We start from the raw sequence: 13,286 nt of genomic DNA on the forward strand, positions 1-13,286 counted from the left end.
CATGGAGGTGTTGGAAGCAGCTTTGCAGTAATAGCACCACTCACGCATCTGGAAGGCAGCCCTCTGGAAGTTGTCAGGAAAGGCCTCTGAGAGCACAGTAGCAATCCAAAAGCCACGTCCTTTACATAAAAGGCTTTATTTGGAGGCTTATTGACTATGATTACTGGCATTTAATGTGCAAGTCTTAGCAAAGTTGATTACCCAACTTTTCAGTCCAATTGAAAGTGATAGGAAGTTGCACATTTATAAAGGATCATTGAAAGCTATTAGAAGTGATAGCAGACAGACAGGTTTTGAAGGAGGTGACAGAAAAAAAGTAAAAACTGTCCACTGCATTGTATTACCTGGCACAACTATGAAGGGAATTCAAAATATCAAAATATTCCTTGCTTAAGAGAGGGCATAGTAAATAAGATTTCCTTAAAAAAAAAAAAAAATCAAAATTCAAGATGTTTTGGCACCAAAAAAGAAAAATGTCTGCTCTCTGGAAAAGTAACTTGTAAGGATTTTGTTGTTCTCTAAGGAAGCTGGTTAAATAAGGTACCACTGTGTGCCTCTGGCCCAGCAGTGGCCATGATGGAGCCTCATGGCTATTTGCTGAATCTGTGTTGACCAGACCCCTCAGCTGGTAAGGGACATTGTTGCCAAGCTCAGCTGGAAGCCTGAATAGACAGAAGGTGCAGTTTTATTCATATCACATTTTCAAATATCAGCACAAATGTATTATTTGACCTTACGTTTGTTCAGTGTTTTACAGTTCGCAGCAGGTGTTTGTATATATCATTCCACTTAATCTTAACATTCCCATGTTATAGAAATCTTTTCAAATCAACTGGTAGAGCACTAACTCAGTCTTTTTCATGACTGCATGATATTCTATGGAGGTAGATATACCACATTTTATTCAGCTATTTACCTATAGGTGAACACTTACTTTGTTTCTAGTTTTTTGCCACTATGGGCAATTCTTCAATAAATATACTTTATATGTAAACTTACTCGTGGTTATATTTCCAAACTTGGGGATTACAGCATTAACAACAACCAACAGTGGGATTATTGGATCAAAGAGTATCTGTATTTTTAATTTTAAGAATTTGCTAGTTTGCTTTTTTTAAATGCTGTAGTAGTTCATATTTCTGTCAGCAAATGATAATTATCATCTCTTTTAAACGTTTGCAGGTCTGATGAGAGACTAAAGTGATATTAATTTTCTTTTTCCTGACTGTGAACAAATGTGAAAACCTTTTAATGTGGATTGCCTATGAATTCTTATGCGAATTATCCTCTACCCATTTTCCCATTGTGTTGTATGTCTTCTTCTTGCCCGTTTTTAAGAGTTCTCTTTATAGTATAAATAATTGTTATTTTTTTCTAAATCCATCATTTGCCTACTAACTTTTCTCATGGTATCTTTTGTTATTTAAATGTATTTTATTTTTACATAGTCTAATATATTTATTTCCTTCTGAGGCTTCTAGGATTCTAGCCCTTACTAAAAAAGGTCTACCTTGCCCTTGATTTGTGCATTTAGACCTAGTTGTTTTTTTAAAGATTTTTTTTTTTTACATTTAAATATTTCTTCATGTAGGTCCTGTATCTTTATAATTTGATTCATTCCGAGTAATTTATAATTTTTGTTTAGTTGTAAATAGGATATTTTATGCATTTTTATTGCTAGAATAGCATAAAGCTACTAGATTTCTTGCAAATCTTCTTGACAGAAAAATGCTATTTTGACTAGATAAAGGATTTTTAGATGATGCCTTTTTCTCTCACCCTAATAAATAGCATTTCTTGGTGTTCTAGCTTCTAGTGTTACAGATAAGAAGTAGGATGCCAGTTTTTTCTTTCCTTTGCAAGACATACCAGCTAGCTCTCTTCACTTGGGAGCATGTAACATTTTCTGTGTACCTTTACAGTCCAGAAATTTTAGCTAGCGAGTTAGCAGGATATTCCTGGTGGTGTGTTTTCTGTCTTATCAGTCTAGACTGGCCCTGGTGGTATTTTTTATATGCAGTTTCAGGACTTTTGTCAGCTTATTGCCCTTCCTCGTTTCTTTTTTCTTCTTCTGGAACTTTTTTGATTCGTATATTAAGTTTTTCTGGATCTTTTCTAAAATTTATCTTTCTTTACTTTTCAAAATTATTTTTTTTCCAGAGCTTTGAAATATTTCTACCACTTGACCTTCTAGGCCACTGAACTGGATCTCAACAGTGATTATCCTCTCTTCAATTCATCTGATAACTTAATTAGTCAAAAAGTCACAGTTTGGGTATTTTAGCTTCTTAATAATGAAAAGTTTGAATACTTACAGAAGTATAGAGAATAGTATAATGAACTCTATCATTCAATTACAATTATCAACGTACAATGTTCCCATCATCCAGTTTCAATAATTATCAACTTATGACCAATCTTGTTTCATCTACATCTCTACTTACTCTACCACCCTCCCCCCAGATTATTTTGAAGGAGATCTCAGGCATCATATATTTCATCCTGAAATAATTCAGTTAAATAATTCAATAATATCTAAAAAACAAAAAACAAAAAAAAACTTTGTAAAACAAAAATGAGAGTACAGTATTTCCTTTTGTAGTGATGAAAATGTTTGGGAATTAGAGGTGGTGGTTACACAACATTGTGAGTGTATTAAATGCAAAAAAAAAAAAAACTTTATAAAACAAAAATGAGAATACAGGATTTCCTTTTGTGGTGATGAAAATGTTTGGGAATTAGATAGAGGTGGTGGTTACACAACATTGTGAGTGTATTAAATGCCCCAGGATTATTCACTTCAAAACGGTTAATTTTTCATGACTCTAACCTTAATTTAAGCTCTTAAAAAATTTCTGCAGTTAAAAATAAAACTCCACATAACCACAATACTGTTTTTATACCTAAACAAAAGTAACTGTTTTTTTAAAAATTACCAGAAAGTGTCTTTTGTACTAGACTTGAATCTCCTTAAATACTCTTTTCATATTTGTATGTATTATAAATGGCTGTTATCTTTCTCCTCCAGCAGCTTTCTTTTGCTGAGTGTAAATTCTCTTTGTTCAGACCAGTCCTCTCTCTGACTCCTGGATCCCCTTTTCTAGGCTTATTGGGGCTCAGGTCCAGTTGCCGGAGCTCCCCGGGTATAGGTGTCTACCTGGTGGTAGAGCAGAGCAGTCCTCAGCTCATGCACCGAAGGTAGAAAAGCAGGCTGCTACCAGTTCCCAGCATGCCCTGCCTTTACCAGTAGTCCTCCAGCCTCAGGGCAGAAGGATTCATTCCACCATTTTGGCTCCTTTTCAACCTTCAGATTCACGAGATGAGGCCAGGTTAGATACACTCATAAACCTATACCTTCCTCCAGTTGTCCCTAACCTCTGCAGACCCCATTCTTCTCTGGACCTGCCACTGTTCTGTCCTGCTTCAGGACTCTGTCCTCAAGTTCCTTGAAGATAAGGAGAGATGCCGACCAAGGCAGGACTGTAGATAGGAAATGCCAGGTGAGCAAGATGGAGTATTAAGAACAAAAGGGAAGGAATAGATCCCTGTGGGACTGAAATAGTTTAGGAAGACTGGGCCTCTAACTGATTTTTGACAAGGTTGCCAAGACCATTCAGTAGGTGAAGAATAGTCTCTTCAACGAATGGTTCTCAGGCAACTGGATATCAACATGCAAAGAATGAAGTAGACACCCTGCCTTACACAACATACCAAAGTGGCTCAAAATCAATCAACCTAAATATAGGTGCTAAAACCGTAAAATTCTTAGAAGAAAATATAGGGATAAATCTTTATGAATTTACATTTGGCAGTGGATTCTTAGATATGACATCAAAAGAAGGAGCAACAAAAGAAAAAAATAGATAAGTTGTACTTCATCAAAATTAAGAACTTTTATGCATCAAAGGGCATTATCAACAAAGTAAATATAACCTATAAAATAGGAGAAAATATTTGTAAATCATATATAGATAAAAATCTAGTATCTGACATATATAAAGAACTTTTACAATTCAACAACAAAAAGACAAACAATCCAATTCAAAAAATGGGTAAAGGACTTGAAATAGACCATTCTCCAAAGAGGGTATATACAAATGGCTAACATGCACATGAAAAGATGTTTAATGTCAATAGTTATTAGCGAAATGCAAATGAAAACCATTGTGAGGTGCCTCCTCACACCTAGTAGGATGGCTGTAATCACAAAAATGGAGAACAACAAATGTTGGTGAATATGTAGAAAAATTGGACCCCTCGTGGAGCAGGCTATGTGGAAAACAATTTGGCCGTTCTTCAAAAAGTTAAACATAGAATTGCTCTACTTCCCCCCGCCCCCGCCCCAGCAATTCTACTCTTGGGTATATAGTCAAAACAGTTGAAAACAGGTATTCAAACAAACATGTCTGCATGTGTTCATAGCAGTACCATTCACAATAGTCAAAGACGGAAGCCACCCAAATGTCCATCCACAAATGAATGCATAAACAAGTGTGGTACATACGTACATACACATACACATACAGTGGAATATTATTCCGTCATAAAAAGGAAGGAAATACTGCTGATGGCTAGAACATAGATGAACCGCAAAACATTATAAGTGGAAGAAACCAGACATGAAAGCTTTCATATTATGTGACTCCATTTATATAAAATATTCAGAGTATGTAAATCCTTAGAGACAGAAAGCAAATTGGTTGTTGCCAGGGGCTAGGAAAGGAGAAGTGGGGTGAGTAACTGCTCAGTGGGTGCAGCAGTGATGAAATGTTTTGGAACTAGATAGAGGTAGTAGTTTTATAACATTGTGAGCATATTAAGCACCACTGAATTGTTCACTTTAAAACTGCTAATTTTACGTTAAGAAAGAAAAAAAGACTAGACCTCATTGGGTACCTGAGTCGAGTGGGCTAGGTGTTAAAGGAGAGCATTCGAGGTGGGAAGAAAGTGCAAGTGAAAATAAAGACCAGGTAGAGTTTGAGTTGGGAATTAGTTGGGAGAGAGAAATTGTGAAGTCTACGTCATCTAATTGAGCCGTGGGAGACAGAGAGTCCCTCTCATGCTGAAGCTTCTGTGCTTCATCCTCGAGGCAGTGGAGAATCTGAATGGCTTTGACCAGGAGAAAAACATTGTGAAAATAGACTGTTGAGATGTCAATCTGTACATGGGCACACTGAACCAGGGGAGGCCTGGAGCATGCTGGTCAGTGCAGAGGCCATTGATATTGAACCTATTGAGGTGCACGCTGTGATGGCCTGAACTGGAGAGGAAGCAGCAGGGATAATGACTATGCTTAGTGGTTCTGCGCGCTTTATATGGTTTAAGTCATTTAATCCTCATAGGAACCCTATAAAGTACTAACTCTTCTCTGCCTCCGGTGTACAGATGAGGAAACAGAGGCTCAGAGTGGCAGAGAAACTTGCCTAAGGTTGCACAGCTACTAACGTGGCCTGGATTTGAACCCAAGCAGATGTCCCCAGAAACCCACTACAGTTTTAATTATGATGCAGAGATGAATGTGAGACATTTATCTGAAGCCCACTTACTAACGTGTTAGGTTGAGGATGAGGAAATAGGAAGAAGGGAATTCGAGCCAGAGTAAAGATATTTTTTCCCTGGTAACCAGGAGCTGGTACAGATCTTCTCAGGTGGATCTTCCAAGGAGAAATGTCTGACTGGCCAACGGACCTGTGGACTAGAGCTTGTGGCAGAGACGAAACTCTAGAGGGAGCGGGAAAGGGGCCTTCAGAAGGGAGGACCAGGAAGTGGAGCGTCTAACCCTAGGCGGTGCCATCTTCCCTGCTCCAGCCCCTGGCTGCATCCAGAGGCGGCTTGAACCATTAGCTTGTATCCGAGAACCGTGGGTCCTTGTCGCCCCAGCCCCGGCGGCCACAGTGGTTGCTCTTCTCAGGCTGGCTAGTCAGTGTGGAAGGAGCCTCACCACAGACTGGCCACCCTTGTGCTGCCGTCTAACATTCGAGATGAAAACATTAATGATGTTCCTTTTCTGAGCTTCTAGGAAAGAGACGGTGGGAAACTGTGGTAGCTTTTGTTCGTTCTTGCTTTTGGTTCTCACATAACACAGCGTTACTGCATTTAGAGTCTGTAATGCCCCCCTGTAGGGCTGTGATGAAAAGATCTCCTCTATTGAATGAAGCTTCTGGTCTTAGGGGGCAGATTAAGGCAATAAAGTTTTTGTTTTTGTTTTTGTAAAGCCTCAATTATTATAGTAGCTTCTTAACATGTCACTAGTCCCCCCTTTTCCCTCCAGTCCATTGTACACAGTACTGGGATGTTAGTCTTTTGAAAGCCCTGTCATTAAAACACGAATGCCAGCACCTCACAGTCGTGTTGCCCTTCACCCTGCCTCGCCAGCCCCAGTGCGACTCATCCCCTCCGGCCCAGCTTCTGTCCAACCATTCTCCAAGTACGTGTGCTGCCTTTGCCGCTTCCGGGCTTTGTCCTAGCGGGTCCCTGTCCCTGGAACGCTCCCCCTGGTCCCGCACTGTCAGGTGCCGCCCAGCCTTCGGGATTCAGCTCGCATGCTTTTATGTGCTCCCGTCTCAACCCTCACCAGCACTCTTTGAGGCTGCGGATTTACAGTAAGTGTGTGCATGTGTGTATAAAGGTTATGCCCACTTTACAGATATCCAGATAGCACACACAGGAGCACAGAGAAAGGTTAAGGATTTGCCTACAATCACAAGTAGGAAATGAAGGGGCGGATTCCGAAGCTCATATGCTCAGCTACCATCCAATACTAGCTTTGTTCCAAGTGGCATCTGACTGAGACATATCGTTAAGCGATACTGTAAACTCTGGAAAGAAAGAAACGCAAGGAAGTTTGCTAAACCTTTTTTTCTGTCTTTCCTCTTTGGGTCCAGGTGGAAGTGAAGCCATATGTGTTGGATGATCAGATGTGTGATGAGTGCCAGGGCACACGCTGCGGTGGGAAGTTCGCCCCGTTCTTCTGTGCCAACGTCACCTGTCTGCAGTATTACTGCGAATACTGCTGGGCGAGCATACATTCCCGCGCCGGGCGGGAGTTCCACAAACCGCTGGTGAAGGAGGGAGGCGACCGTCCTCGTCATGTCCCATTCCGCTGGAGCTGAGCCCAGGGCAGACCCAGCCACAAGTACTGGAGTAGATAACGAGGAGGGAAAAGAGAGGGCACTGCCTCAGGGCTTACGGTGTTCTGGAAATCTGTGCATTCGTTCTCGATTTTTAAAGAAGAAATGGGTCTTTTTATTATTATTATTATTTACAGTCATATTACTGAACTCAATGTCCAGTATAATGCAAAATTGCAGAGTGTATAACGGTACTGATTTGCACTTTGATTCACACCTTTGTCTGCTTGGTACCTTAATTTCTTACACCTGATTTGTCACTCGTGACAGTATGTAGACTGCCATTCTCATCAGCGGCCATCAGGTTGATGTCTGTGATTTTTTTTTTGTTTGTTGTTGTTGTGTTGTTGTTATTCTGATTGTTTTCGAACTGGAGCATGCACTTATTTTCAGAAACGTAGAGAGTTGCCCCTAGGAGGACTCACCAAAGGTAATACTCGTGCGTAGGTGGCAGATGTAGCAAAACTTCACAACAGTTCCGCAACCATTAGTTGGGGTCATTTAGAGTAAGGATTACCCTTAATGAAAATAAGCCTTTAGTTGCTCTCTATTTTGACATGTAAGGATACCTCATAAGCTGAATCTTTATTTTTCCTTCATGTTTGATTTTTGTTTTGCTGAGGATTTTGGTTAGATCTTTTAGTGTTATGTAAATTTATGCTGCAATAGCTTTTGCTGCTATTAAAATGGTATTATTAATACCATAATACTCTATTCAGGCTAAGGTATCAATGAAAAAAAAAAAAAAACCAACAACACACTTTTGTGATTTAGGGATAGAATCAGCTGCCGAACGGAGATCAGAATAGACTTCAGAAAGCTTCAACGGAAGGTCACTATTTCTGACTGCATGTTTACTTAATCAGGTTGCTGCATGCAATAAATTTTATATCCAATGTCTAGTATAAAACCTTCCCACAATGCACAAATTAAGAATCTATATAAGCTATAAAATACTGATTTTTAAAAAAAGAAAAAAAAGATTTTTTTTTCATTCAAAGAACTGGTAATTGACCGGAGGAAGGCATGCCTCAATAAATGGAATGCTTCTGAAATTAGAAAGAGCCCATAACAGAATGACCTATATTACAACTAATATAAAACCTAGGTGTAGGATATTCTTAAAGCAAATTCGTGGATGGTAGATGAAGTACTTTGCGGTGCTCTGTTATATATTGTGCAATTTATTTTATATAGTAAAGTGATTATGTCTAACTGTGATCAAACTTAACTGTTTAAAGCCTCTGTGTCAGACATTAATGAACTTGACAGTTCATAACTGGTATACTATTAACTAACACATGAGCTCTTAGTTACAATCTCCTAGTGCTTGCACCATTTTACATAGCTTCAGACCTTGTCCAGAAAACCAAAGAGCTCATCTTAGCTTACAAACACTAGGAATATATACAGTATATAGAGATAAGTTGTCAGATTGACAGACTAGGCACATTTTAAGAAAGTTGCGTGATGGTGATGCTAAAGAAATGTCTGTACAAAATAAGATGGCCTGGGCAGGGTTGGTTGTCTGGGTGAGAAATTAACTACTTAATTCCCTGGATTTATCCTGTAAAGCTTGAATAGAATTAAGACCTGCTAGTACTACCATGGACATTTTTTTAGCATTCACTCTTGGGCTGCAGATAGTAATATATAAACACACACAATGATTGTGAGACTATGTAAATCTTTTTTTTAATCTTCTTCCTATGTTTTGGAATTCTGGGGACAATCTGACTGGATATGACACTGCAGAATAGATTTAAATCGCTGTGTTTTATGTGCTGTGATGTCCTTGTACTGTCTTAAGTTAATATTACTTGTTTTTGTTCTGTTTTGTTTCTCCAGTATTTAGTTACAATTACCAGCTCTCAAACTATAGTTTGTTTTCAAAAAGGAAAAACAAAATAGTTTTTTACTGGATTAAAAACGTTTATTAGAATTCTCCCCTTTTGAGGTTACCTCTGGGCTTTTTGGTAATAATTGCTTTTTTCCAGCCCAGCTGTGGTTTTCTGTTTGTTTTTTTCTATGTTCGTGGTTTTTTTTCATCTGTACAAGAAATTTTGTTATGCACTACTACTTTTTGTATTCTAGACAGTTTTCAAAAGTCGGCTGAAGATTTTTTGTTTGTTTGTTTTTAAGGAAAAAGGCATGCTTTCTGACTGACATGATCTTTTGCAATACCTCAATTTTGAAATATAGGAGAGAAAATGATATTTTCTAAGTAAGTTTATTCAGAAAAATATATATTAATTTAATTCTGCAAGAAAAATGATTTAACAGATGGGTAACTTTATTTTTTTCATGCTTATTTGTGTTTTTTGAAAATGAAGAAGTTAGAGCTTTATAACTATAATATTAAAGATCATATCTAACCTACAGAAATCTACCTAATTATGTGAAAGGAGCAAAACTTTTTGAAGAAGCACCCCTCTTTCATGTAATAAAATAACAGATTAAAAAAAAAAAGCTGGAAGATTGAACAGCATAAAGCTTAACGTGAAGGCGAAAAAGCATTGTCATGAAGAATAGGTTACAAAAAATAAACTCCATTTGGTGCTGAGCGTTGTGAATAGATGGTGGAAACTACTTTCCCTTAATTTGTATATTTATAATCAAGCGTTGATTGTGCACGACTGACCAGGATTGTGAAAGAGTTCTTCTGTTTGTATTTTTTTAAAGAGAACTTTTTTAGTTGATTAAATTATAACATGTTCCCTTTTGTTTTGTAAATAAATGTGCCCCCAAGTTGTTAATGTTATATTAAAAGAGAGGGTCCTTCAAAAAACTTATTTTTTAAAACACAGAGGTGTTCTGACCTGCAACTTGACTGGGGAGCCCCTGGGTATCACAGGTCCTGTTGTGGCCTTTCCTTGACGTGACACTTGAACTAGTCGATTTTTTGAAGGCTATAACCTAACCTCGACTATTTGTTGTTATGTGCAATACTGTTTGTACTGTTTGTATAAAAAATAGAAAAAAAAAGAAAAGAAAAAAGGCATAAATCTTTATTGCAGATTTATTTTCATTGCAAACTTTAGACATTGTGATTCACTGAAATCATTTTTCTACTGTCAAATATGTACCTTTTCTTCATGCTGGTATTTTTTCAATAGTAATGTAGCCTTTGTACTGAGACAAATTTTCATTGTTATTTTTAGAAAGATTTTTTGCTAAGAAAAAAATTAAACATATTTACATATTTTTCATTTTATTTCGTATTTTCTTTAAGGAGTGCTTTCTCAATCATTAATAGAGTTGTTTCTGGGAGGGACTTTCATATCTGGTCAATGTCATAATATTATTTTGTATTTTTACTTGGAATAAATTAATTTTATGATGCTAATTCTTTAAAAGTTTATTTTTTTCATTTTCAGTTATTTTTGAAGCTAAAACCTTTGTAATATTGTTACTAAAGTGTCTAGTTTTTTGAAATGCAAAGCTTTATGTATTAACTTGCTGATGTGGTTTACAATAGTGTGACAACAATGAAAATGGTTGGTTATGTAAAGTGATTGGAAAATGTAATGAATAATTGGGTAATAAAATGACAGAATGAGCAGAACATGTGAGATTTTGACAAGCCTTTTCCTTTATTACAGTGGTTTAGTGTAAGATTAGGGATGTCACAGTACAGTTCTCTAGGGATGTCACAGTGGATTTATACAACACCAGGTGCAGCCAAATCTGTGCCCTGATCATGAAGTCACCCCTAGTGAAATACCAACAGGTCGAAAACCTGGCTAAGTCAACAGAATGACTCATTGCTTTTCCCCTCTCACTCTTCATTTTGTTGTGTGTTTGTGAGTGTGTGTGTGTGTGTGTGTGTGTGTGTGAGTGAGTGAATCTGCTACCAACTGCTGTGCACATGTGGGATGGTGCCTTTTTCCCAGGCCAGATCTTTTCCGTGCGTTCACAGTGGTGACATCTGAGAGTGAAAAGAAGTTGCGGATGGGATGACACCACCTTCTGCGTAGTTAGACTGGGATCCCATCGTCTCCCCTGAGTTACCTCCCTTTACCGCTTGGGTGTCATAATGAGGAAGCACCCTCAGACGTCACCACTGTATATGGACAGTCTCAGACTTTGTCTTCCTCCACCACAACCCCACCCCCTCCCGGATATGGTGCCCCTCGTCTGTCCCTTATTGTGGCAACACATCTGGCAACACTCCAAGCATGATCTGTCTGCCCTCCTGCTTCTTTTCCAACACTCACCTCACCTTGAAGCTGTGCTGTTAAGGCAGCGTGTCATTGTAATGGCACCTAAAATTAACGAAACATATAACTGCAAAACTGGTGTTGCGTAAACAGAACATCCAATGACTTGCTCTAGATAGATGGTGTGTTTCTACAAGTCCTTGATGGCCTCTTCCAGTTCCGTTGCCACGGAGGCAAGGTGATCAATAACTTGGAGAAACGTGTGTCCAGAGTTGGCTCTTGGGTATGCTCTATGTATTCAGTTTTGTAAATAATATATAGATTAGATCAAGTTGTGATGTAAAATTTTAACTCAAATTGGGTATTACTGGTTGGAATTTTACATTAGCTACAAATAAGTGATTAGGAACAGAAGAAAAGAAATCGGAAAATTCTTACTTAGTGGTATAAAGATTATGCTTAGATTTCTGCTTATATCTTGTGTTTTATAGCTTGTTAGTGAGGCATGGGCTAATGCAGAATGTATTGCATTTATGCAATTAGCAAATAACTGCTAGTTTTAATTTTATCTATTATATTAGCAACAAAATGGTATTTAACTGGGTAAAGCTCCTATCTAAATATTTGAGTATTGTGACATCTCTACTTGCAAGGTTTGAGTGAAAGATTAGTCACAGATTAGTGAAAAAAAAGTATCTTTTTGTTAAAACTGACTTATTTGTACGGATTGTTGCTTTTTCACCAGTTTGTATGGTATGTTAGCTAACATTTTCTGTTTTTTTTAATAATAACCAAACTTCTCTATCTCAGCTGCAATAGTGTTCCATTTTACCACAGAGTATTTTATAATTAATGCTGTTGACTTTATACCCCAAAATGGGTCAAGAAGTGGATATGTGATTCGGGGATGTTTAAATTTGTATGACGATGAAGTTAATTGCAACAAGTAGAAAACTCGGGTGCTAATACAGGATAACTTCTGCTCTTTTTTCTTTTCTGGATATATTTCTGTTGGGGTATAAAGTATTAGGTATTTGTATTTTTGCTGTCAAAATAATGGACATAACTTTTAGTGTGTTCACAGCTAAGATCTCTGTATTTGTTTTTCAACTAACAACTAATTTTAAATGTATTGTATCTTTTATTACCTGTTCTCTTAGATTGTTTTTGCTAGTAACCCTTACTCAGCTTCTGCCTCTGGGGCTTGGACTAATATTGCTTGTATGGAACTGCAGTACTGTGACTAAACATGGAGCTCAATGCAGCTATTGCTTACAACTGCTTAAACTTTGTAGTTTGGACTTCATTTTTTTTTTTTCTGTAATAACAACTTATTAAATCTAGTTGTATGAAGTACTGATACTTGTCATCCTTTGCATTCGCTAAGGAATAGCGTGGAATATACGGATTGCTTCTGGAAACATCGGCACATTCAATTCACTTGATTAGCTTTTGGGGGAGGAGGGACAAGTTCCTTTACAGCAGATTAAGTACGTCAACATTCCCCTTTTCTCTGTCGCAAATAACGCTCATTTTAAAAAAAAAAACACGAGTATATTTGAAACAGGAAGGTATTTCTTTTTCTTTTGACACAATGCGAACGCGTATTCAATGCAAGGTTGTTAAAGGTGCAATTGGCTTTTATCCCAGTACTTGACACGTGAAACCAATTTTCAAAATCAAAACTAAAAAAGTCAGTGAAAACGTAAGTACGCCCCTTTCGTTTTATTTTTTTTTTTTACACCTGGTTCCAATCATTTCAGAAAATGGATCTTTTTAAAATTCCATATCGACTTCGGACGTGCTAGAAGCTCTCTCGTAGGCACTAACTTTTAATCCTTTTAGAAAGTGGCTGCACGAGAGAATCCCCAAGGAGAGCTCTTAGAACAAGCAGGTGCCACGTCCCAGCCCCTGAGATTGCTCTCACTGGTTTGGGGTGGGGTCTGGCGCAGGTGTTTTTAAACTCCCGGGGCTTGCAAGACCGAGCCTCTGCGGT

General features: G+C 37.9%; 1 protein-coding gene across 1 annotated transcript in view; it reads left to right on the forward strand.

Moving 5' to 3' along the window:
* The window catches only part of CPEB3 (cytoplasmic polyadenylation element binding protein 3), a 167,772-nt gene extending 157,075 nt beyond the window's left edge, over positions 1 to 10,697 (forward strand). Inside the window, exon 10 of the mRNA XM_015599851.2 lies at positions 6,885 to 10,697. Coding sequence (XP_015455337.1) covers positions 6,885 to 7,112 — 228 coding nt within the window. The 3' untranslated portion in view covers positions 7,113 to 10,697. The remainder of the gene's footprint in view (positions 1 to 6,884) is intronic.
* Positions 10,698 to 13,286: the final 2,589 nt, after the last annotated feature.

The sequence above is a fragment of the Pteropus alecto genome, unplaced genomic scaffold (assembly GCF_000325575.1).
Source record: "Pteropus alecto unplaced genomic scaffold, ASM32557v1 scaffold88, whole genome shotgun sequence".
In the NCBI taxonomy this organism is placed as follows: Eukaryota; Metazoa; Chordata; class Mammalia; order Chiroptera; family Pteropodidae; genus Pteropus; species Pteropus alecto.